Source organism: Epinephelus fuscoguttatus, linkage group LG2 (assembly GCF_011397635.1).
Source record: "Epinephelus fuscoguttatus linkage group LG2, E.fuscoguttatus.final_Chr_v1".
Classification (NCBI taxonomy): Eukaryota; Metazoa; Chordata; class Actinopteri; order Perciformes; family Serranidae; genus Epinephelus; species Epinephelus fuscoguttatus.
The window spans coordinates 7,590,827-7,612,312 of record NC_064753.1 but is presented as its reverse complement, the minus strand read 5'-3'; the positions used below and the strand labels follow the sequence as shown (position 1 = coordinate 7,612,312).

The following is a 21,486-nucleotide window of genomic DNA, read 5'->3' as shown; positions in this document are numbered from 1 at the left end:
TTGTATCAATGTAGGTTCTCACAACCTCTGTACAATATGGCAAATGAATTTTTTTTCTTTTGTGACAAAATAATCTAAGATCAAAAGTCCACCAACTACCTTTCAACTGAGTCAAAGGTCCAGAGCAGTAGTAGGGAGGTCATGGGTCAGTAATGGACTTACATGTTTTTCTTGAGCCCATAACCATTTACTTGGTCCTTTCAGGTAAAATAACATGTTATGTCTTACTAAGTTTGACTGAGTCCTTGGAGTAAAACTGTTCTGCAGGAACATTGATTGAAATACACTGTAAATGATTGTATGGAAGCCCATTACTGCTAGGAACATTAAAAAAAATAGATGAAACGTTACAATATAATGTTGCATTATATAAAAAAAAAAATACTCATGATGTTATAAGATAGTATATCAAAACTATGTCATACTAAGTTAAATTTATTGGTATAGTAAATATGTATTATGAGATCAGGTTATTGTGAGCTGTATATATGTTAAATTTTGAGTAAACTGTTACGGAGACAGGGTAGGACAATAGAAGTGTGCACTTACTCCTACTCCTTATTGACATGTAAATAATTAATATTTATTATGTTGTTTACAAGAATATACATATTGAGAATTAGCCTTAAGATTACTGTTCTTTTTATTTATTAATCTTGTTTGAATTCTTTTACATGTTCAAAATAAATCAAATAAATAAAAAAAATAAACGTACCAAGTTAAAATTATTAAAGTTAAAATTATTAGATCGTAAATTAAAACTTTGAACCTCAAAGTGTGTGTTCCAGTGGGGTGCTCAACCTCAAAAATCCAAATCAGTTCAAAAGTAGAGAAGGCGGCACACCACCAAAGCAATCAGTGCCTGTACTGCTTTTCATGTTTCAGTCACAGACCCTCCTCAGAACATTAAGTAGTCAATCGTTTTTCCCCACTTTTTTGCAAAAAACTGTGTATTGTTGTTCTCACAACAAATGTGTTATTACTGTCTCAATGTGGAGGCATCTAAGTAATACAGAATTATATACTATTCAGCATCTAAGAGATACCCTTTTGTGATTTTACTGAAATGCTAACCCCGAAGCTCTGTTCAAGTTCTTCACTTGGTTTATACTACCATCCCCCCTTTGCAGCACATGCTAAGGAAATCAGTAATAGGTCATATCGGTCTAGAATAACCTTTGACTGCAGTAGTTACAACAGTACAAAGATTGCAGTCATGTATGCTAAATCAATAATCGATTGCGTAAAACAGATTTGCTCCAAAAAATCCAAACTAAGTCACCAAAGTGAATGACAATTATGTTAGTGCTAGGAAAATAATTGAAAATATAAATTCCTCCCTGATCAAGTCAAAACGTATAAATATCTCAATTTGTTGCTTTGATTTAAACAATAAAATTGATAGTGAAGCATAAAGTTTTGACAAAATGTTGGCTGTCACCACATCACTTTTCCTGTGGTGTTGATGCTTCTCTAAACACAGATGATACATGGCAGAAATGGAAACTGGTGCAGCTATCTTTGAGTCTTCCAAAGTAAAACACACATCTGTTTCTACCCTCTGAACTGAGTGCTCAAAGCCAACCAGCCAGCAGTGAGGCTTATACTGAAGAACCCTGCAGTCAACTGTATGCAACACTCAGGTATAATGTGAACATACTGTTTGATAACACTTGATAATTAATCATGTTTTTATGCCTCTGTGCCGGCAATAGCTGTGGCCGGAGGCATTATGTTTTCAGGTTGTCTGTTCATCCCATCCTCAGGAATGTGATATCTCAATAATGCCTTGAGGGAATTTCAAATTTGGCACAAATGTTCACTTGGACTTAATGATGAACTGACTACATTTTGATGTTCATGGGTCAAAGGTCAAGGTCACTGTGACCTTGTCTGTCTTAATGTCATGAACGTGATATCTCAACAATGCTGTGAGGATATTCCTTCAAATTTGGCACAAATGTCAACTTTAAGTCGAGAATGAACTGATTTGAATTTGATGGCCAAGAATTCATACGCAAATTAAGACAAAATTTCCACACAAATGTCTAATAGGATGAAATGATAAATTGATAACATGTTATATCCAAAGGGTCAAAGGTCAACTTCACTGTGACATCATAATGTTCTGCAAAAACACTTTTCAACGTCATATCTTGGTCAGACACTTTATTAGTGACACTAATCTTGGGTGTCCACCTTGAAACTGAGCCGATTGTATAGCTCTTCTGTGCTGCCGGGGGGAAGATGTGTGTGAAATATCCATGTTTTGACAGACATAACTCTAATTTTCCATTAAAAAGCCAGCAGTATATGTTATTTGTTTATAAAGGCCAATTTTTTTATTTGTAAAAACAACTTTTGGGTCTTGAAATGACATTACATTTAAATAGCAACAAGATATTCAGCTTTCTTTTTCAAATGTCTGGCAAAAAGACTGAATGCTTTTTAGAAGGCACAAAAACACAACAGCATTGTGACAGGTTGTGAAGTTAAAATGTTACAGTCACTGATAGTAAGCACTGAGTGTACTGGATACAGTACCAGGGACCCAAATCTAGGTCTTACAGTCAGGGTTTAGGCCCAATTACGGTATAGTTTAGCATAAGCTTGTACTCTACTTGAACACCACTTTACAATAAAATCCAATGAGTAGTTATTTGAAACTTTAAAAGTGCTGTTTCTCACTCTAAAATATGAAAGGCAAATTTGTTAGCCAACAGTAGCTTAATTACACATCTGGGAAATTTTAATCAACAATTATATGGAGCAACCTAGCTGTTTGGTTTGTTCCTCCGAGCAATCCCTCTGACATTTAATAGTCATTTGACCTTATGGTGGTACTGTATCCAAATAGCCTAAAAAGAACATCAGTGCTTATTGTCAAGTGGTCATTCACAGCTATACTTTGTTCTATTTATTGTTAAAAAAAGAAATGAAATGTCACCCCTTGACATTCACCTTCACCCCATTTGCTTTCTTGAAAATAAGCTGCTAAACAACAGAAGGCACAGTGTGACACTGGGATATTTGGTCTTCTTGACAAAAGTAAATAGATCATTCAAGACCTCCAAAAGGACCAAAGCCACTGGCCTTATATAATGTGAAACCATATATCCCATGAGCCATAACTGATTATTATTATTATTATTATTATGGATAAAACATGGTAACATCACAGTAATGCTTGTCTGTTCCAGATTGAAGTACCCTTATTCATAAATCAGTCAAACCTTTTAACAATCTAAAGATTTATTCTTACACTCTTTACATTTATTCTTACATTCTTACTAATTTTCATCAATATTTCTGAACAAAAGCTCATTAAAGAATAGTCTGACATTTTGGTACATACTCTCTTATTTCTGTTCTTGCTAAGAGTTAGAGAAGAGGATCAATACCACGCTCATGTGTGTCTATTAAATATAAAGCTACAGCCAGGAGACAGTTAGTCTCTGATTAAGCTAAGCATTAAACTAACATAGCTCAGTCCAACAGTTAAAAAAAAAAATCCAACTACAAGCACGTTATTTCTTGTCTAATACAAAAACAGCTGTGTAAAGGAGGTTATGAGTAACAAGTGCCCCAGAAATGAGTCCTAAAACCTGGAAATGAGTTAGCATTTTTGCACTCGGGTTCCCTCGTCTCCAAGTGAATGGGCTTTTTTTAAATGGGTTTTGGTTACATGCTTTATAAGGTATTATAAACGTTTGTTTGCTATTGAACCTATTTTCTGCAATAATAAAAATCCATTATTAAAATCCCATAGACTTTGCTGAGGGAACCAGGGCGAAGTTAGCTTCCACATCAGCCTACAGAAAGATGTCATCACTGGAGCACTCTGTTTCTATCTGTTGGGCACAATGACTTCTGGAGTCTTGCTGTCGTGTGAACCCCCCCTGCAGCCTGTTGTTTGTACACTGCTGTAGTGGTAGATTGTTTTTACCTTTGGAAAGAGCCAGTCTTTATGCAAAGCATCCAATAAGGATTATAATAAACATACATCTCATAAAACAGAAAATACACCAGACTTTACTGAAATAAAGAAATATTACCAGTTTGGCTGTGCTGTGAATAAAAGCATTTAGGTGAAAGTAGTGTGACAGTGTGGCAGTGCTTTAGACTTACATATATTTAACATTACTCTTGTCTAATTGAAGGCTCGTTCTGTTGTTCACAGAGTGACAAGAGCTCATAGGCACGACTGTGGAAACAAAATCAGACAATGCATTTCATAACTATCAGAAACTGATATCCATTTGCTACCTAGTGTTCTATATTATTTTTTTGCCATTTTTCTGAAGTGCCTGAATTCTATGTGTAAACTTTATACACATTATAGCTCAAAAAATGTCACCACGGGAAAAAAAAATAGTAGCGTCCAAAGACTATTATTTGGTACAAAATACCAAAATGCAAAGCTTTGCTTTTCCTCCTGAGATGACAGACATGTAAAATTGGTGAAATAAGTAATAATGCTGATAGTGAAGCAGAATTCTCTCATCTAAACCTATCTGATCTACCTATGTGATCTACTTTTTTGCCAAACAAGTGCAAAATGGGCAAGAAGTTGAGGAAAACTTCCCATTTCTGTGCATCATTTGTTTAAAACGCTACAAGAATACATATCTCATAGAAACGCTATCAGAACAACTGAATTCATTGTTGAGATCATTGGTAAGCTTACAATTCTGTTGAGATTTTCAACTAACTCAATCTCATTAATGCTCTTTAACCAACTCTTCAAAATGTTTGAATAAGAAAGGCAGTACCCAAGCAGCAAAAACACACAATTTCAAAACTGTTCAGAACTCTGGAGCTGCAGAGCAGCACAGAGAAGCACTCAGAGCCGCTTGCACCATCCGCAACATGTCGGCGAAGGTGCTCAGTGTGAGTACACAAGGCAGGTTTAAAGCAGTGTTATATTAGTAAAGCTATGTGCGAAAAATACATTTCACTTCATTGACATGTGGAGTAAGTGTAAAAAAAAAAAAAAAAGAAAGAATTTACACTGTACAAAACATCATTCCCATCTAAAGTGAGACCAAGAGAGTGAAGGTGGAGAAATGCTTGTGCTGTGATGAGTCTAAAACTGATCAGAGAGAAGATCACACAGTCTTTTAGACACAGTGTCCCTGCTGGTCCGGACGGTGAGACGGTACATCTGAATAGAGAACACACACACACACACACACACACACACACACACACACACAGTTACACATGCTATATGATGGTTCAATACAAGGATGAATCTGTGTGTGTGTGTGTGTGTGTGTGTGTGTGTGTGTGTGTGTGTGTGTGTGTGTGTGTCTTTACCTGTGCTTGTGTGTTGGGCTCCAGTCTGAGGAGGCAGCCCACCTGAGAGTTCTTAGTGTGAATGACTCCGGCTCCAACAAAGTTCGCAGGATTGGGATCCACCCCATCCAGCAGAGCTACACCAAAACCTAAGATCTACGAAATCAGTTATAGAAGAGGAATAAAAAATAAAAACAAACATCATGATTATATGTACACAAAGAAGATGAAAATCAGGTCTAAAGAAATCATAGGCCATGCGTCTTCCATAATTCAGACTGAAAACTGCCTTCAAACAGTGTAGGGGGCTGCATTGGTGGGGTCCTGTTGTTTAAGTCTCCCTCCACTCAGAAATGTGTTTTTCTTCTGTTTATGTCCCCTTAAATGAATGAGCTTTACTGCACTGACTTGTATCTGTGCAAAATTGGTGACTAGAGAGGTGTTTTCACATTCCTCTAATAAAGGGGGCAACATCTATCCTTACCTTAAAATTTGAGATTGATTTGTAAGCACAGAGAGCAGAATTAGCATTAGCATAGTGAACGTTTTGACAGCAAACATGGTAGAGTGTGTAGTTTTTGGACATTAACTGGACACAATGTGAACACACTTTAACACACTGTACAAGATTGTATTATTACAATCACTAACGCTGTGTAAGCCACTGCCAATTAGCCTACAAGCTATCAAACAACATAAAGAAATAAAAGTTGTTAACTACACTTACCATTCTGATTCATCTGCTAATGGCCAGTTTTTGTTTGGTTCTTTAAGGTGCTGATGTGACATGTCATAGACATTGAGTCTAGACTGTTTTATCAAGTTCTATATTTTGGCTGACAAAAACTATCGCCTACCAACAGGGATGTCATTCATGCAGATTTTCTCCATGATGTGAATGTGGAGTGGTTAAACAACTCTCACTACAGCATGCCAAAATGAGTCCAAATGTTTAACACTAATGTACAGCTAAGCAGTTTCCCTTATTTATTTATTTTTTTTACCTTGGCATTGGTAACATCTCTGTCCATTGGGTGTTTGGCTTTGAAGATTGTCTGAACCTCTTGCTGAGGACTGAGGACACAGAGAAGAGAGGTATAATTATAGTTACATATCTGCAGGTGGACAGGAACATGACCTATCTGAACCTCATTCTGATAATATTTTGTGAACACTTGCATTTATGCATGACCCAAATGCCAAAAACATTCAATCATTCATTTTCTGTAACTGCTTTTCTTATTAGGGGTGGCAGGGTGGCTGAAGCCCTTCCCAGCTGACACTGGGCGAGAGGCAGAGTACACGCTGTACAGGACACCAGACTATCACAGGGCTGACACACAGAGACAGACAACCACTTACACCCACAGCCAATTTAGAGTCACCAATTAATTTGTCACCATTTAATGTGCATGTCTGTGGATTGTGGGAGGAAGCTGGAGTTTCCGGAGAAAATCCACACTGGCACGGGGAGAACATGCAAACTCTGCACAGGATTCCCCCACCCTGGGGTTCAAACCAGGAACCTGAGGCAACAATGCTAACCACTGCACCACCATGCCGCCCAATGCCAAAACAGTCCAAAGCTATTCACAATGCTCTGTGTTCCCATTATTTTTACAGCAAGATTATTTTACTGGCGAGGATGTGCCACACTGTTGGCCCTGGCAACAACATTTTTGCCTGGTTGAAAACAACAAATTAAAATGAATGTAAATTCATTTCAGTTTTAGTTTTTGAACTACCGGTATATGGCCTCCAAAGAAAAAGGAGACAGAATGAAGTTCTGTCAACTCCTGTGACATTGAAACACTGGAATTGAACAAATGTGACATTCCAGGAGATGTCGCTATGCTGCAGTTGCTTCACATTGGAAACTAAATTAGCACAAACAACAAACATTAAACATTGTGGCCGTGCCCATACAGTTCTCCAACCATATGTTTTATGTGTACACCTATAAGCCACAACATTAAGAGCACTGGTTGGTGAAGTGAATAACATTGATTGTCTTGTTAAAATGCAATGTTCTGCTGGGAAACCTTGGGTCCTGGCATTCATGTGGATACCACTTGACAGCCTTCACCCAACCAAACAACACTGCAGACTAAGTACCCCCTCCTCATAGCAATGACACTCCCTGCAGCCCCACCAGCAGGACAACGCACCATTGGCCCGAGGAATGTGACAAAGTGCTCAAGGTGTTGACCTGGCCTCATAATTCCCCAGATCCCAATCTGATCAAGCATTGGATCGGATTCTGTCCCTTGGCTTCTGGCACCAGAGTATCAGTGGTGGATTGTGTGGGTTGAGTTGAAGTGGTATTCCAGTACATCGCACAGATGTTCAATCAGATTGGGGAATTTGAATCTGGGAAATTTAGAGGCTAGGTTGACACCTTGAACTCTTTGTCACATTTCTCGGGCCATTCCTGAGCACTTTTTGCAGTGTGGTATGGTGCATGGTCCAGCTGGGGGGGCCACTGCTGTTGGGGAGCGTCATTGCCAGTGTTTGAGAGGGTGAAGCATGTCAGGTGGCATCCACATGGATGCCAGGACATCAGGTTTCCCAGCAGAACACTGCATTGTAACAAGATGATCAGTGTTATTCACTTCACCTGTCAGTGGTTTTAATGTTGTGGCTGATCGCTGTATATGTAGCTACACACTTCTGGGGCATTTTACCTGGCTTGAACAAAAATATATTAGAACTTCTGTTTAACTTAAACTAATCATAAAAACTAAGCCTTTCTGAAAAACTGAAACTAAACTAAAAACTAACAAACTTAACTTAAATTAAATCAAAAATTACAACTGAATAGAATAAAATAGAAACTGAAATTTCAAAACTATAACCTTGCTTGGAACCAGATCCAAAATGGCTATCTGACTACTGTATGACAGTACTAAACCAATATTGTGTTTTTAGGAGACCTATTAGCCATAAAACAAACAAAATATACAGTGACTTTTGGATCATTGTTGATTCCAAGAAGTTGAACTACATTTCAAATAGTTAAAGTATTTTCTCTCATAAAACTGCAGTAGTCTCTTCCTTTTGTGCCAGAGACAAGTGCTGAGGCAGTGGCACATTGATGATGTAAAGTGAGCCTTACAGTCCAAGCTGTTTCCAGCGTTGGAAGAATTCTTGGGATACCATCTCTGTGGGCTGAAAAAACTTGTTGAGCATCACAGGGAGTTTCACTGCGATGTTCTGAAGAGTTCCACCATATCTGTCCACACAAATACAGTCAGAAAGTAGCATATAAAAGTGATTATTATACATCAAAAATTAAGTATGCATTCAGACACCAACCTGAACTGGATATTGAGCACTGGTGCATCTGTGAAATCTGACACACACTCAATGTTGAGGATCTGCTGGACCTGAGCCCCACCTTCCACTATGGGGTCTACGGCCTTAGGGTGGACATTCAGCTGTAAAGTCAATGGTTAAGGACTCTTTAAACACCTAAATGACACAAGCATCGGCTCAGCTTAGCCTATAGCAGCTCTGGAAAGTATTCACACACATTCAAGCTGTCAGTTTTGTTGTGTTGTGCAGAATTTAAGTGTAAAGCACTCCTCAGCTGGGAAGAAGTAGTAGGTGTTGATTTAGTAACGTGTTATGTAATCTGCAGTATACTTTTTGGGATGGAATGGGACAAAAAAGTCTGTAATAAGAAACTATCAAGCAGTAGAAAGGATATGGGTCTTGAGTGTGTCATCACAGGTCACTGATGTGGTGAAGCTAAGGAACTGAGTAGATGTCTTGTTGCCGTAAAACGCATAAATGCGACCTGAAGGATGACAACAAATAAACTGAGTTCATTCTTTTTGAAGTAATCACATATGACCAGTATCCATTACATTTAAAATGATATATAATTACTATTTCAATTCCACATCTTATTCCTTTCTTCTCTAAAGCTAGCCTAGAAGTATCCTTTAACAATATCCTAACATTTCTTATAGAAAAATAATTAGAGTTATAAAGCTACTCACCCAGGTTCTGCCTATACTCAGATTTCAGTCCAATCTGCAACAGCTGGTTCTCATAGATCACACCGTTGTTCTTACAAACAAACCTGGAATTTACAAGAAAACAATAACAATTTTACAACGAAGACCTTTCAGAACCTTCACATTTGTCAACCCATATGCTTGGCTTGCAACAAACTGTAAAGAATAATTTTAGGATATCTCAACCTCCACAGCTTGAATTTTTTTAACTGTCCCCTGTTTGTCACCCAACTGTCTGAAAGTGCAATTCTAATTAACTCTGTTAATATCTAATAGAATGTGGATTACCCTACAGCATGTGTAACCACACTGTCTGCAAATGCCATCAACTAAGCTCACAGAATGGTCCCACCTTGAGAAATTTTCCTCAGAGACATCTATGGATGCAGGAGTGGAGCTTTCGGACAAGACATCAACTAGCAGACTTGGTCCTGCTGGAGGGGGGGAATTTAAATTCAGCAGGTCTGTGAGGGGCTGGGTGGGTGCCTGAGAGAGAAATATTCACTTTAAAATACAGTGTCAACATGCAAACAACATCAAAATCTGAACAGATGTGTACAGTTTTTTTAATCTACAAGGCTAAATACAATCCCAAAATAATCCAATTATTCCTCTGCTTTCTGTATTTTAAACTTTGCATTGGGCTGAAGCTTGAATTCACTTTTTGTGTGAGAAAATGTAAACTATAACAACACTACAGGTCTTAGGTGCGTGGGTATTTCCCATGTTGTTGGTTGACTGTCAACTGAGAGATGGCGTGGTTAGTAGACGCACTGTAAACTTCTGTGAAGCACTATTGGCTGAGGAACATCATAGTGAATAGTCTATTATGTTGACAATATTTCATGATACTGTATCATGCCATGAACTGCAACTTAAACTGTCTGTCACTTTTAAAACATTCAGTGTTGTACTGTTACGTTTGTATTCCACTGAGGAAGCAGAGGCTAGTTAATATATCATGCCAGCACTAAAGCAAGTGGAGAGAGCAGTGACGACCAGGGGAGCTTCTAATATAATACAGGATATATTGGAGACAAAAGTAGCTGCCCCTCCAGTGGAAGTAAATAATTATGTAATTCACTCTACTGTGTTGTTTTTAGCTATCAATATACCATGGTCCCAGCAGAGAGTATGGTGGGACTAGAGGAGGCAGGACGGGGTCTGTTGGTAGGAAGAAGGTCTGCCATCAGTGAAGGAGAAGACTGATGGAGAAAGAAGAGGAAAGGGAAAAAAAGAGGAGAAGAAGGATAGAGGGGTGAAGGTGGGGAGGGAAGGAGAGAAGACAAGTAGAGGTGAAGATCAAGGAAATGCTTAAAACTAGAGGAAAATAAAGGAAAGGCAGTAATGACCAATATGATGCAGGCTTGTTTTAGGGATTAGGGAGCACCGCTACAGTAGAATAGCACATTGCAGAAAATGATTCAATGTGCTGATTTGTATGAGAAACTGGTAACGTTTCCTTACTTGTTAAGATAGCATCGGGTTTGTAGGAAAAAATATATGGTGAAAAACAAAAACTCAAGCTGTACTGGTCGTATTTTACTGCTACTTATTACACTGGAGTTACCTTGTTTGTGCTTTCAGTGTTCTCACTGTGCTCGGTGCTGCCGTTGACATTCCAGCGGGCGTCGTCGATGTCGGGCAGGTTGCCTGGGCCCTTCTTCCTCTTCAGTTTGGCCAGGATTGAGGACTCTCTCTCTGGGAATGGAGGCATTTCTTCTAAGACTGTGGCCTGTGGAGGAACAGAGAGAGTGTGAGACAATAATGTAAAGCTTTAGGCTTTTAGGCAATATAGACAGTTACTGCACCACCGTACATTTAGCACCACAGGAGTGGCCACTGTGATACCAAGAGTGTTTGTTTGTTTTTTTCAACTCGCAAGTGTAATTTAGGAAGTCACTTGGACATTTTAAAACTAAAATAACTACAGAAAGTACATCATGGCACAGTGAGATGGGCAAGGTTCCGTTGAGGCAGATGCCGCTTGACGAAGCCGACAGCAATAAGTACAGCATGAGATGGAAGGATATATTCACAATGTGAACTTTTATGAACATGGTGAAATGATGCAAACTGAGGCAAAGTCATTCCCATCTCAACAAAAAAGGAAGAAGCCACAAGGTCTTTGTGTAGAGACCAAGGATGAGTCAAAATTGCTCCCGCACTACTGGGTATTTGTCTCTTTTAACCCTTCTGGGGATCAGTTAAGTACTCTATCTACTTGTTACTGGATACAGACCATGGTGCTGACCTAGTCTCTCTTTACTGTAGCACGTTACTTTGGGTGGGTGACATGTAGCCATACACAGATAATATAAACATTAGCCTTGATCTTTTCTGGCTGACGATAATTCATGTTATCAGCAACCAACCTATCTGACCATTACCCCCGAAATTAGGAGGAAGCAAACCAGACGCTGGTGATCTGACATTAGGCTAACTCCTCTTAAAGTTAAAGTTACACTGATTGTCACACACCTGAGTGTGTGAAATTTGTTCTCCACATTTGACCCATCCCATGAGGGAGCAGTGAGTAGCAGCGATGCTGCGCCGGGAATCATGTGGTGATCTAATTCCAACCCCTGATGCTGAGTGTCAAGCAGGGAGGCAATGGGTCCCTTTTTTATAGTCTTTGGTATGACCCGGCCGGGGATCAAACCCACGGCCTCCCAGTCTCAGTCCATGAAGATTGTGACAGTACCCCAGCCACATCTTTTAACCATCTTCAAAATTTGGTTTCTTTTCAACATAGACAAGCCTAGCACATATTATCTAAGTATAACAGGAAATGGGACAGATGACTGAGGCTCTGCTGGTAATAGAGCTTGCTCAACTGTTACTTGAGCACAGAGTGGAATGGGGCAGGATTTAAAAAGGACTGATTGGCTAGTCATTGAGTGTGTCTGCATGTTTGATTATTGGTTTCTCAAAATTTACAAAAACTGTCAAGCATAGTTTCCCTAAAATAGATGTCTGAGGGGTATGGAGGAAGGGGGCTTCAGACACAATTCGATCATCCCACAATCACTCCGATGAGAACACACCTATGCTTTTGGACATTTGTAAAAGGACTCCCAAAAGAAAAAGAAAAACCAACTGTGACTGCCCTAAATGTCATGGGTACAAAAATAAAGGTGGTCCAATGAGATGAGCCTTGATGCAGACTTCAGCTAATGACATGTGTCCTACTGATGATGATCAAACTCTCAGCCAAGCGTTTGACCTGCACTTTTCCCCAATCCTGTCTTCACTGTGACGGACTGATCTAACTTCACATAAAATGAACTACTCAGAGGAACATGCTGCCCTAAATTGTGATGCAATTGTACAATTTGATTGTTCAATCAATTATTGTCATCTGCTGATCATATTTCAACAGAGAGTGATGTATCTTGTCAGACTCTAAATATAAGACCTTTGTTGTGTGATATGCTGCAGTACCTCTGCTGTTTCTCCCTGAGGGCATAGAAATGTAGTAATTCTTTTCAATTCTTAAGTTAGGACCAGACTTTACTGGAGGAATACTGTAACAATAAAGGCCAAAACACACCGGCGGCGTCATATGACGGCAGCGTCATTGACGCGAGTCAAGTGCCACCTCCAACACACACAAAAAGCTTCGCGCTGCGGGGCGTCAACCGGATTTCTATTGCACACTTCAGTCCGCTAGGCTGGGAAATACAAAATAGCGCTTTTTCAAGGGCCGCGACGCTGGAAAAATAGGACAATAGCGTAAAGTGCCGCAGTGCGGCACGTCAACGCGCATCAAGCCGCCGCCGGTGTGGGTTTGTAAATAGAAAATAATGGGGGCGGCTGTTTTGACGCGCGTCATACGCCGCCGGTGCGTTTTGGCCATAACTGTTAAACATTTATTGCGGATGTGAACTAATATTATATATACCAAGTGACGCCATTCAGAATGTTGACAGCACCTCACAAAAGTGTGTGCGTGCGTGTGCGTGTGTGTGTGTGTTGTGTGTATGGTAGACTGTTTGGTGTTATCAGTATTTTGTCCACATCCTACATAATTCACTAACCAATATGTCAGTGCTGGCGATGCAGCTGAGCCTCAGGTACTCGACAGCTCTTTGCTGAAGCTCCACGTCAGCGTTGCGGAGCTGGCTATCTGAGCGCAGGACGTCTTGAATCGTGCCCTTCACTTCTGGAAACAAGTTAATGAACTTGATGTAGGCTGACAGCAACAGTGCCCGAGTGGGCACAGAGCATAGGTGGAACTTGGAGTGGAGAAGGTTGAACTGGACTAGAGGGCTGAAAGAGAAGACAACACAAACCAGTAAAACGTCTTTACATCAAGGTCAGCTCAAGACTTGTCACAAGATCAGGGTATATGCAGGAATCCTGAGGTTAATTTCAATACCTTATTAAGACTTTTTTAAGACCTTCCAAAAAAACCTTAAGACCTCATCGCCATACAACATACAACAGAACTCAGATAAGATGAGAAGGAATAAAGCTTGAAAGAATAAATTAAACCAAAGGCAGGTTTATTAAAATACACCTTAGGTCATAACAAGTAACACAGCTCTACAGCTCAACATCAACTATTCACGGCCAACTTGCTGAAAACAACAACCTTATGGCTAGCCCCTTACATGTGGGATTTAGGGCTGACCCAAAAAATTCGAAGCTTCAAAGCTTCGTTTGATGGCATGGGATTTCATTGTGAAAGAAAAAAAAAATCGAATATTAGGCCTTTTTTTCTCCCGTTTTTTGGGGGACCTTGAACGCAACACTAATCACGCCGTCCATTTATGGTTGTTTTTTTTCCCCTTTAGCCATATGTAAACTCAAAGAACGAGAAGCAATGTCTGTTAGGCATATAAGATTTCATGTTCCAGTTCCAGTTTGTGTTTTTAATTGATTGATTGTTTTTGGTTGGTTATTAAAAAAGAAAACATCTCCGACAATGAAATAGAAAGCCCCACATGCAATGAATGGAGACCTATTATCCTGCTTGAACACAGACAACTAAATTCTTTCAACAGTGTGACTCAAAATAATGATAAAATAGATTTTACTGATGTAAAATAATATGCTGATGGTGACATTTTCCAGTGGTCCACTGTGCTCTGAGGGCCGAATTCACAAAGAATGAACTGTGGCTGCTGATAGCACCTTGAATTGCACTTCACTTGCTCCCGCAGTTTGCTCCGTCTTCACATCCTATTCACAAAGGATATTGCGCTAGTGATATACCAGCACAAACACGCCCACAAAGTTTGGCAGCTGAGTGCAGTTTGCCCCTGATTTGCCCCTACTGCAATTAGCCACATGGCAAAGTATAAATGCTGGCTTTGCGCCAAGAACACCGTGGCAGAACAATGGCAGACTTTGTTTGGCAAAGTACTGAATACTGTATCCCCTCATGTAGTGATGTCTGCTGGTGAGTCAGTCTAACAGTGTCAGATGGGTTGAGGCTGTGGATTTGACCAAGTTTGACCACTTTATCACTATTCCCTCTCACTTGTAGCTGTTTTTTCGTTATCTTTTGAATTTCATATGAATTATGAAACCGTTTCTGTTCACGTTTGTTTCCCCCGTTTCGTAAAATAAATGATTGAAAGTTGCTGTTGAAGTGCGTGACAGAATTGCGTTTTGAGAACGACCGCAGACTGTCACCTGTTCAACGCATCAGTATCTTCGGATGCCATTAAAGTAATAATGATTATAATAATAATGTCAAAATATTATTTACAGACTGATTTAACAGACAATAACTGCTGCCACAATCACTGGAAAGTCTGGGCGAGAGGCTTCCACAGAGGAGTGCCCAGTTTGCACCAGCTTTCTAAAGACGTTATTTACTTCACTCAAACTGCGTGTGGCTATTAGCGCTGGTGTTAGTGAATTAGACGTTGTTTATCAATGAGGCTCATTTGCATAGAAAGGGGCAATTTTTGCGCCAAATATATGCATATTACCTCATTTAAATACGTGCAAATAACACCGGAGCACCGAGACGCAATCTGCTTGGCAGTGCAGTTAGTGGAGCATTTCACCCTCTGCGCGTGCTTTGTGAATTAGACGGTATCTGTTTGCTCCATTTTTACCGGTTTAGTGGCCGCAAAAGCCACGCAATCCTTTTGTGAATTCGGCCCTGAGTCTGGGTTGCGCGCATCTGTCTGCTTGTGCTGCAGTGTGTGCCGAGGGTTTTAATTTTTAATGTTAAATCAAAAGTTAAACACTACTTACCAGCAACCAGAAGTGCTTTTTCGTTTGTGAATATTTTTATCTTAATTCTAGGCTTGCAAGAAACTACCCTTTCGCCATAATTTTTAAGTTATTAACTTTTTTGGACTTTTTTTTTCGCTCAGCCCCCACCCCCAGTGGCAGTCTGAGTGTGTCTACCTACACATCGTTGTTTGTAATAGTCGCGAGGAGGAAAATAAATTATACATTCATGGATACTTTTTGTCAAAGCTTGAATGCCAAGAAAATTTAATACTTCATAAAATTGCCATTAAGACCTTTTAATACTTTTTAAGGGCCTTAATTTTCCAACATTTGATTTATCAACTTTTAATACTTTTTAAGACCCCGCAGACACCCTGAAGATGAAGTCAATATTGCCCCAGTATATTAAGCTCTTCTGCTTCTTTCTTATGCTAAACACAGCACCATGTTTAGTTTTAAGACAACATTTTGGTGTCTGCAGCATTTGTTTAAAGCTTTGGTTAACACTTATTACAAATAAACATATTTTTGCACTCAGCCTAGTTGTATCCGGCCATAAAGATATTGTTAGCTTAATATAAAGGAAGTTTAACAGAAGGAAAAGTCCTGGCGAAAACACTAACAGTGAGGTCTAAAACAGGAAAGAGAAATTGCTATGAAATTTTCAAAAGTCATTTTCAATGCTATGGGCACTAAAAACAAAAATCAATTCAGATGTCTCAAAACCTGGACAAAAAAAAAGAAGTTTTTGTAGATTGGGCAAACATATCCTGAGCTGTAACATTAACTGAACTAAAAACATGACTTTGACATGACTTTCGAAACATAGGAATTGACTATGTGGGTGATGTTTACCTGGAGCGCGAGTCACCTGCAATCAGGTTGCCAAACTCTCCTAGGATGTAACCTCCCACTTTAACCAGGTTCTCATGGCAAGCAGGAGCCTGTAGCGCCTGTAAGTGTTCACAAAGCATGACAGCATTGGGTTAGGAATATCTACTACTTGATTATTCAGGTGCACAGTGCACACATAGGGGCGAATTCACAAAGAATAGAGCGTGGTCTCTGATAGCATCATAAATTGCACATCACTTGTAAGCCGTATCTGCCCCGTCTCAAGGTCTGATTCACAAAACATATTGCACTAACAATATTACAGTGCAACACGCCCATAAGATGTTGCTGCTGAGTGCAAATTTTTGGTGTCTGGTTGCAGTTATCTATGTGCCAAGGTATAAATGTTGCCTTTGCCCCAAGAGCACAGTAGGCAGGACATTCAAAGGCAGAGAGAAAAGGAAAATTGAAATTCTAAGGCAACAAACTACAAGTCCTGACTGACAAGGTGCAGAAGCACTCCTCAAAACTTCAGGCAAGAAATGTAAATGTGACAGAGGAAAGAAAAACATATTTGGGATTTAATATCCAAGTCTGTCAGTGCACTCCAGTTAACACCAACTCTCTGAAGACGCTATTAATTTCACTGTAACTGTGTGTAACTATGAGAACTGATCTTTGTGAATTGGACTGTTTTTGCACTGAGGCTCATTTACATAGAAAGGGGCCACTTCTCCACAAACGTATGCATATTACCTAATTTAAATATGTGTCAATAGCACAGGAGCACTGAAACACTATTTGCTTGGCAGCGCAGTTTAGTTTGCATTTCCCCCTTTGCAGGTGATTGGAGAATTACACGTTTTGTTTTTGTCTTATTTGTGCAGGTTTAGCCCCCAAAAGTTGTGCTTTATATCCATTGTGAATTCGCCTGTGAGTGTAAAGCAGGTTGACATATGTGAAGAAATTTGCTGAATAGCTTTACATTTTGAAAAAAATGGATCACAACTTAACTTTAATGGCTTTCTACAATATTCTATAATGACTCGCTCCCTCCTTGTGTGGTTCAAGTGTTTAAACGGAGCACTATGAGTCATGTGTGGCAGTTCATGCACTCAGAGCAACCCAAGGTTTGGAAATCACCTTGTTCATACCTATCCATTAAAAAAAATGTCTGAACAGCTCAGGACATTCATAATTGCAGCACTATAAACGTAGCATGTTAACCTGGGTGACCTGTCGACAGAAAGGAAAAAGACATTGCTGTTTTTAAATGTGCAGGCCCATGTGAGGCCTGGGGATGGGCTTGCCATTTTCAGCATTTGTAAATTAACCTACGTATGGATTCTCACAGTGTAATCAGTTGTAGCCAATTCCTATTTAGCCCTCATTTAATTTTCTTGGTGCCCACATGGACAAGTTTGCTAAGAGAAGTGCCCTTATAACAAAGAGGCAGATGCTGAGGGGTCACACTGGCAGTCACACTGATCTGTGATGACATTAATCTTCATGCCTACCTCAAAGACGGTTTTGGCTGCGTAGCCTTGGACATCATCTCGGTTTATGACAATTTGGATGACACGATACCACACCTCCTCACTGACATAGTCACCGGCGATGCGGATGAGGTTGAGAATGGTGTCCACGTACCAGGTGTAGTCCACAGCATACTTTTCTGCCAGGATAGCCACCTTGAGCACCTGATGTTGAAAAGAAACTGTCTGAGTTGGAGAGCTGCACACAGAGGAACTAAATGGTGAACAGGCCTGTACTGATGACCCACTATTTCCTCTCTGATTGAGTAGTCGGCGTTCTCCAGGTAGCTGAGCATCTCTGCCACGATTTGCTTGGCATTGCTGCGGTCACACATAGCATAGAGCAGATCCACAGCCCGCTGGCGAACACTCACATCTCGCTCTGTCTGTATATAAAACAAACATGAACAGAATATAGGACTAAATGTCTCTGGCAGGTTTTATCAGCTAGCATGTGATAGTGTTGTACGCAGAAATTAGGGCATAAAACGAGCGATATGTTGACTATTGCATATCTATCAATGCTGGAAAAAAGATTAAAGAGAATTGCTGAAATTGTTTCCAAAAGATGCTTGAGTAACATTTAGGATCATAAGTGTCACAGACATCATCCACAATATGGATAATGTGAACATGGAAAACCTGAAAATGAGTTATGGCCATCCTGGGTGGATGGTTTGGTTCAGTAATTCATGTCCTTCCTAATTTCTGATTATTACATTATATTATCATATTAAAATGTGCCTTTTCTGTGATTGCAGTGGGTATGATTACAACCTCCTGGATTACTTCTAGGCATTGGAAAGTAGCTAAAGCTCCAGAAAAGATTGGGTAGGAGACAGAATTCCATAAGCATGACAATTCCATGCTCAATCACAGCTAAGAACCTCCACTGTAGGCTGATTATTCCTACTAACTTGCCAACCATCAAAGTATGTTATCAAAAGTTCATCATTGTTGCGTTTTCTGCCACTATTACAAGTCACATAACCTGCAGCCTACCAGGAATCCTCTGGACTGTCTCTAACTTCTCTCAAACTCGGGAGCTACTCCTAGTGCTAAAAGTCTTTGTAAATCACTCTCTAAGACCAAAAGCTCCACTCAATAACTTATTTTAGAAGGTAACTATCAATTAATAATCTGAAAAAGTGCATAACAATCCTAGTAGTAAATGTCAGATTTCATAGCTCCCCACTGTTCAGATGTATTAAAAAACAACAACCAAGCAACCACCAGGTTCATCATTTTCACATTAACCAAAGTTAAAAGAACTGATGAAGGACTCACCTTAAGAGCGTTGATCACAGTGTCTATGTGCGTCTTTACTGCCTCATGAGAAAACTCTGAGCTGGCCAGTGTGCACATGCTCTCCAAAGCCAAATAACGGAGATTGGTTTCCCTGTGCTGCAGAAACTGGCCTAGCTGGTTGCAGGCTCGTACCAACAGGGTGGGCTCACTGAGAGACAAGACACAACAACTAGCTGTAGTGTCCAAATGCCAGCACACATTTCATCACCCAAATGATACACAACAGAGGAATGTGAACTCATGACAACTGGGTTTGCTCTGTAACTTTGATGTGACGTGTGAAGACACTCTTGGTGTTTTTAATGCAGCATTACAGTCCAGTACCTGCTACAGCTGAACTGATTTAATACAAGACGGTGGAACTTAACACTGTTTTCTAAAAGTCTACACAGTAGGCTAATGGTAAAATTACCCCGATGATGAACCAGTGTGTCTGAATTTTCCAAAACTAGAACACATCTCTGCAATTCTGAGATATTCCAAGAATTCAATGAGCAGCTGAAAGCTCTTCACAGTGAATATCACCAACCTGTCATGATGTATGATGAGGGAGATGGCTTCAAACAGAACAGCATTCTTTGCGTTGGAGTGCTGGACCTTCTTGGACTTGGGTGGCTCCTGGGCTTTGTTGAGGATGGTCTCCAGACACTCTGTCAGACGACTACGCAGCGCTGCATCCTCTACAACAATAAAGATTATGTTCTTAGAACCTCCTAGACTTTTACTCTCATCACATATCTATATACATGTTGTTATATTACAATGAATCAAATCACTCTATGTATTGTCACATTATATGGAGAGACGTTACAGACTTCCATGCCTATGTTGCTGTTTTTTGTTGTTGTTGTTTTTTGCTGGATGTCTAACTAAACTCAGGGAATGTTTTTTGCCGCCTAATCATCCAAAAGAAATAGACAAACTAATATATTATATCAAGACTGATTGCTAAAGGGTTTTTTGCATTTTACATTTTGTACTCTGGTGCCATCTAGTGTCAGAAGTCATTTCATTCAACTACAGTCAGGTCCATAATTATTTGGACAATGATACAGTTGTCATCATTTTGGCTCTGTACACCACCACAATGGGTTTTAAATGAAACAATGAATACCTGCTTAAAGTGCAGACTCTCAGCTTCCATTTAAGGCTTTTTTCAAAAATGTAGTATGAACCGTGTAGGAATTACAACCATTTCTTCACACAGTCCCCCAACTCTAAGGGCTCATAAGTATTTGGACAAACTAACATAATCATCAATTAAACAGTCAGTTTTAATACTTGGTTGCAAATCCTTTACAGTCAATGACTGCCTGAAGTGTTGGACACATAGGCATCACCAGATGCTGGGTTTCTTCTCTGGTGATGCTCTGCCAGCCCTTTACTGTAGCCGTCTGCACTTCCTGCTTGTGTTTTGCCCTCAGTTTTGGCTTCAGCAACAGAAAAGCATGCTCAATTGGATTCAGGTCAGATGATATGACTTGGCCATTGCAGAACATACCACTTCTTTGCCTTAAAAATGTCTTTGGTTGCTTTTGCAGTATGCTTCAGGTCAATGTCCAACTGCACTGTGAAGCATCGTCCAATGAGTTCTGAAGCATTTAGTTGAATCTGAGCAGATAATGGTGCCCCAAACACTTCAGCTTTCATCCTGCTGCTCTTGTAAGCATGACAAGACTTCACTAGAATAAATACAGAGGGTTTATCACAAGATGCAAACCATTGGTTAGCCTTAAAAATGGAAGGCCAGAATAGAGTTTGTCAAAAACCATCTAAAAAGCCTGTACAGTTGTGGAACAGCATACTATGGACAGATAAAACAAAGATCAACTACCAGAATGATGGGAAGACAAGAGAAGGAAGAAGGGAAGGAACTGCTCATGATCCAAAGCACACCACCTCATCAGTGAAGCATGGTGGAGGTACTGTTATGTCATGGCCATGTATGGCTGCCAGTGGAACTGGTTCTCTTGTATTTATTGATGATGTGACTGCTGACAAGAGCAGCAGGATGAAAGCTGAAGTGTTTGGGGCTACATTATCTGCTCAGATTCAACCAAATGCTTCAGAACTCATTGGACGATGCTTCACAGTGCAGTTGGACAATGACCTGAAGCATACTGCAAAAGCAACCAAAGACATTTTTAAGGCAAAGAAGTGGTATGTTCTGCAATGGCCAAGTCATATCATCTGACCTGAATCCAACTGAGCATGCATTTCTCTTGCTGAAGCCAAAATTGAGGGCAAAACACCCAAAACACAAGCAGGAAGTGCAGACGGCTACAGTAAAG

At 39.9% G+C, this 21,486-nt stretch overlaps 1 protein-coding gene across 3 annotated transcripts in view; it reads right to left on the bottom strand.

Annotated features, from left to right (window-relative positions):
- Positions 1-3,134: 3,134 nt before the first annotated feature.
- LOC125880447 (AP-2 complex subunit alpha-2) overlaps positions 3,135-21,486 on the bottom strand; it is a 28,792-nt gene continuing 10,440 nt past the window's right edge. For 2 of the 3 annotated variants that reach the window (XM_049562944.1, XM_049562962.1), the window contains 16 exons: positions 19,725-19,875; positions 19,175-19,343; positions 18,136-18,273; positions 17,870-18,052; positions 16,374-16,471; positions 13,361-13,592; positions 10,891-11,055; positions 10,436-10,525; positions 9,673-9,806; positions 9,303-9,385; positions 9,009-9,097; positions 8,614-8,738; positions 8,414-8,530; positions 6,303-6,372; positions 5,320-5,454; positions 3,135-5,164 (listed from right to left, as the gene is read on the bottom strand). In XM_049562944.1, the coding sequence (XP_049418901.1) occupies positions 5,087-5,164; positions 5,320-5,454; positions 6,303-6,372; positions 8,414-8,530; positions 8,614-8,738; positions 9,009-9,097; positions 9,303-9,385; positions 9,673-9,806; positions 10,436-10,525; positions 10,891-11,055; positions 13,361-13,592; positions 16,374-16,471; positions 17,870-18,052; positions 18,136-18,273; positions 19,175-19,343; positions 19,725-19,875 (2,057 nt within the window). In that variant the 3' untranslated portion in view covers positions 3,135-5,086. The remainder of the gene's footprint in view (positions 5,165-5,319; positions 5,455-6,302; positions 6,373-8,413; positions 8,531-8,613; positions 8,739-9,008; positions 9,098-9,302; positions 9,386-9,672; positions 9,807-10,435; positions 10,526-10,890; positions 11,056-13,360; positions 13,593-16,373; positions 16,472-17,869; positions 18,053-18,135; positions 18,274-19,174; positions 19,344-19,724; positions 19,876-21,486) is intronic. The other variant, XM_049562952.1, reaches the window with a different exon arrangement.